Source organism: Adiantum capillus-veneris, chromosome 4 (assembly GCF_014529385.1).
Source record: "Adiantum capillus-veneris isolate H3 chromosome 4, ASM1452938v2, whole genome shotgun sequence".
In the NCBI taxonomy this organism is placed as follows: domain Eukaryota; kingdom Viridiplantae; phylum Streptophyta; class Polypodiopsida; order Polypodiales; family Pteridaceae; genus Adiantum; species Adiantum capillus-veneris.
Genome location: NC_140934.1, coordinates 72,449,892 through 72,453,180, shown reverse-complemented (window position 1 = coordinate 72,453,180; position 3,289 = coordinate 72,449,892). Strand labels below are relative to the sequence as shown.

The following is a 3,289-nucleotide window of genomic DNA, read 5'->3' as shown; positions in this document are numbered from 1 at the left end:
AAATACTTTTCCTAACCGAAAAAATCAAGGGCATATTTAAAACTCTTCCAATATGTCGGTCAAAAATTGAAGCATTTGCCAATATTAGCACTAAAACTTGTGAAATTTTGCTGGTTTTCTTCAAGGCAAGCTTGTAATCTGGCCATGAACGTGCAAGTTTAACCGGTTAACCCCGATTTTTTGAGGTACATTGGGTCAAACTCATGAAGACAATTAATGCAAAATCTTTTACTAGGGTCTCAAGGGCTCTCCCAAGGCACCTACCGAGGGACTGTGAGGGAGCCCTCTAAAGCACACAAATTCTAAAGAGAGAGAGAGAGAGAGAGAGAGAGAGAGAGAGAGAGAGAGATTCACATAAAACTATCAAAATTCAAGCTAGATTCTAAGCTTGCCTTGAAGGAAACCAGGAAAATTGACATGCTTTTAGGCAAAAGCAAGCAAATCCTTCAAATTTTGATCTAAAAACCGGAAGATTTTTAAGTGAGTCTTCTTTCAAAATGTTCTTGGTGGGTTCTGCACTTGTTCTAGTGTGCGCGCGCAGGCACGAAAGAGGGAGAGGTGAAACCAGTGGCTAGAAAGCATTAAAGACCCTCATTTTGAGTATAGCTTTTAAATTTTGGGACTTCAAAAACAATGCTAATAAAGGTTAGAAGGTTATTGCTTGCTTTCAGTTTCAAATCTTTCATCAGAGAGCTCTCTTTCAGGATGTGAAGATATATCTTCATTACTTCTAAAATAAACCCTAGGAAGCCTCTGCCGCAAAAAATGAGACTTGCAGCAGGCACAATGAACCACTAAGAAACAGGCCACTTCTTTTGAAAGAAACCAACAATGTAGACAAACAAAAGCAGCACAGGCACCTCTATGAGAGGGCCGATCGTAGCAGCAAGAGCCTCCTTCGAGTCAATGCCAAAGCTACCAACAGCAACTGCGATTGCAAGCTCAAAATTGTTGCTCGCAGCAGTAAAGCATTGTGTGACCGCCAGCGGGTATGGCACCTTCAACCACTTGCATAAGAACAATGACCCAAAGAAAACAGCGCCAAAGTAAAGCAGAAGCGGTACTGCAACCCTCACTACATGCCCTATGTTCTCCACAATTTGATGAGCTTGGATCGAAAACATCACAAAAATAGTGTAGAGCAGACCAATGAGAGCCCACGGTCCGATGAATGGCAGAAACTTAGACTGGTACCATCTTCGCCCAAAAGCACTTATCAAGATGAGCCTAGTGACAATGCCTGCAACAAGCGGAACCCCAAGGAAAAGCAAGACGCTTTTCGCCACAGTCCATGAACTTACATGAAAACCTTTACCCCGAGACACAACTTTGAGGTAGAGGAGTGCTACCGGAGTAAACAATATGATCTGCAAAACTGAATTGATAGCAACCAGAATAGCACAATAATCTGCATCACCGTTAGCAAGACCATTCCATATTAGAACCATTGCAATGCATCTTGCTATGCCAACGAGGATCACTCCCGTCCGAAACTCTGGCAAATCTGGAAGCGTAGCCCACGCTAGACCTGTCATAAGCGCGGGTCCCACTATCCAATTCAGCACAATGCTGATCGATACTGTTTTCACAGACCCTGCTTGTCTTAAAACCCGACCTAGGATCTCATATTGCACCTTGCATAGAACAGGGTACATCATCACCCAAAGCCCGATCGCAATCGGTAATGACACTGATGCAATTTCTGCTACTTGAAATGCCTTCTTCACTCCTTTGACATAGTATCCAAATACTATGGATACCACCATGACTACAAATATCCACACATACAGGTATCGATCGAGCACCGATAGCTGTTTGAAAAGTCCTTGCACTTCATGAAAAAAAAAAACAAGATTAACTCATTAGCTCTAACAGAAAGAAAATAGTGGACTTGGAGATGCTCTTTTGTCACTCCTCACAAAATCGGTATCTTCACAGACAGCATAACTGTTCTCCCTTTTTCATACATTAAACTGGCACACAGCACAAAACACGCTCTATGCAAGCAAATTTAAGAACATGGTAAGAGAAGCTCCATAACTGCACACGTGCAATCACACACACACACACACACACACACACACACACACACACGTGCGTGCATGCGTGTATCACCATTACACAGTCAAGGATGCTCACAGTCAAAAATTAACCCTAGTTTTCCGTCGCAAGTTGTGGAGATGAAACCGCCAAAAAAACTCAGATATAAATGCAGCCACAATAACACACACGCATGCATGCGCATTCCCTTCCAAAACAGCCACAGCACATACACGCACACAGACACTCTCACTCACTCACTCACTCTCTCTCTCTCTCTCTCTCTCTCTCTCTCTCTCTCTCTCTGTGTGTGTGTGACTCACATTTTGTGCCTCCGGTGGTGCTTGGGTGCGATGGCGGTTCGTTCGCATCAGCGATGTCGAGAGCCATCGGCTTGTCATTCGGAGAAGCCATCGAATGCTTCTGAGGCGGAGGAGAGCTCGCCATAGGTGCCGCTGTCCGCTCGCTCTCAAAGCTTCAACATGCCTCACGTGTGTGGAATGCCGTGACATGTTCAGCTGTTGCAGGAAACTGCATATAAAAGAGAGAGAATTGGGGGGAGTTCTGAAATGTGCCCCTTTTGAGAGACGGGAAGGGTCAGATTCGAATATTGGCTTGGTGCTCGTCTCCCCGAAGGCTTGGAAATTGAAAGAAATGTAAACCAGATTCGTCAAAAGGATGGCCAACCTTTCCCCTTTTCTCGGATCTCTTTACACTTTTTCCTTTTCTGAGGTAGGAAACAACACACTCCGGTGGACCCGAGGGTGGTGAACCCATCGGGAAATAACCCTTGAGGCCTTGGTGCCATATGAGCAACCGAAGATTGGCTTTTGCTCCAGCCAGTTGAGCTAACGGTCGATACCCATATTAGCAACCAAGGTGGAGTTGAACCCAAGAGCTTGGACCTCAAAGGCTTTTGCTCCAACCAGGTGAGCTAGCGCTTGCTACACCCAGTTAATTCGGGATCATTTTGGGCACATCTCAAATGAAAAGAGAGAAACATGGCCAAATCCTTGGTGTTTATTTATTGGAGCAACTTAAATTGCAAAGGATTTCAAACGTCTATGGTGTTTCTCATGTTAAAGTGTGCGCAACATGTAACATGTTCACATGCAAGGTTCGACCAAAAAGCCGTTAGCTTTTCTACGCGTCTACTTCACACCTCGTGATTTTCTCTCGAGAAAAATGGCATTCCCTCTTCAAGTCACTTCTCCTTTCTGTGATTGCCCTTCTACTCCTCCCCACCAAC

At 44.6% G+C, this 3,289-nt stretch overlaps 1 protein-coding gene across 1 annotated transcript; it reads right to left on the bottom strand.

Moving 5' to 3' along the window:
* Positions 1–433: 433 nt before the first annotated feature.
* On the bottom strand, positions 434–2,605 carry LOC147459398 (uncharacterized). Its single transcript, XM_086510665.1, has 2 exons — positions 2,364–2,605; positions 434–1,831 (listed from the first exon to the last, which is right to left on the bottom strand). The coding sequence occupies exons 1-2, from the start codon at positions 2,485–2,487 to the stop codon at positions 795–797; spliced, it is 1,161 nt and encodes a 386-aa protein (XP_086366791.1). The 5' UTR covers positions 2,488–2,605; the 3' UTR covers positions 434–794.
* Between the last annotated feature and the right edge of the window lie 684 nt (positions 2,606–3,289).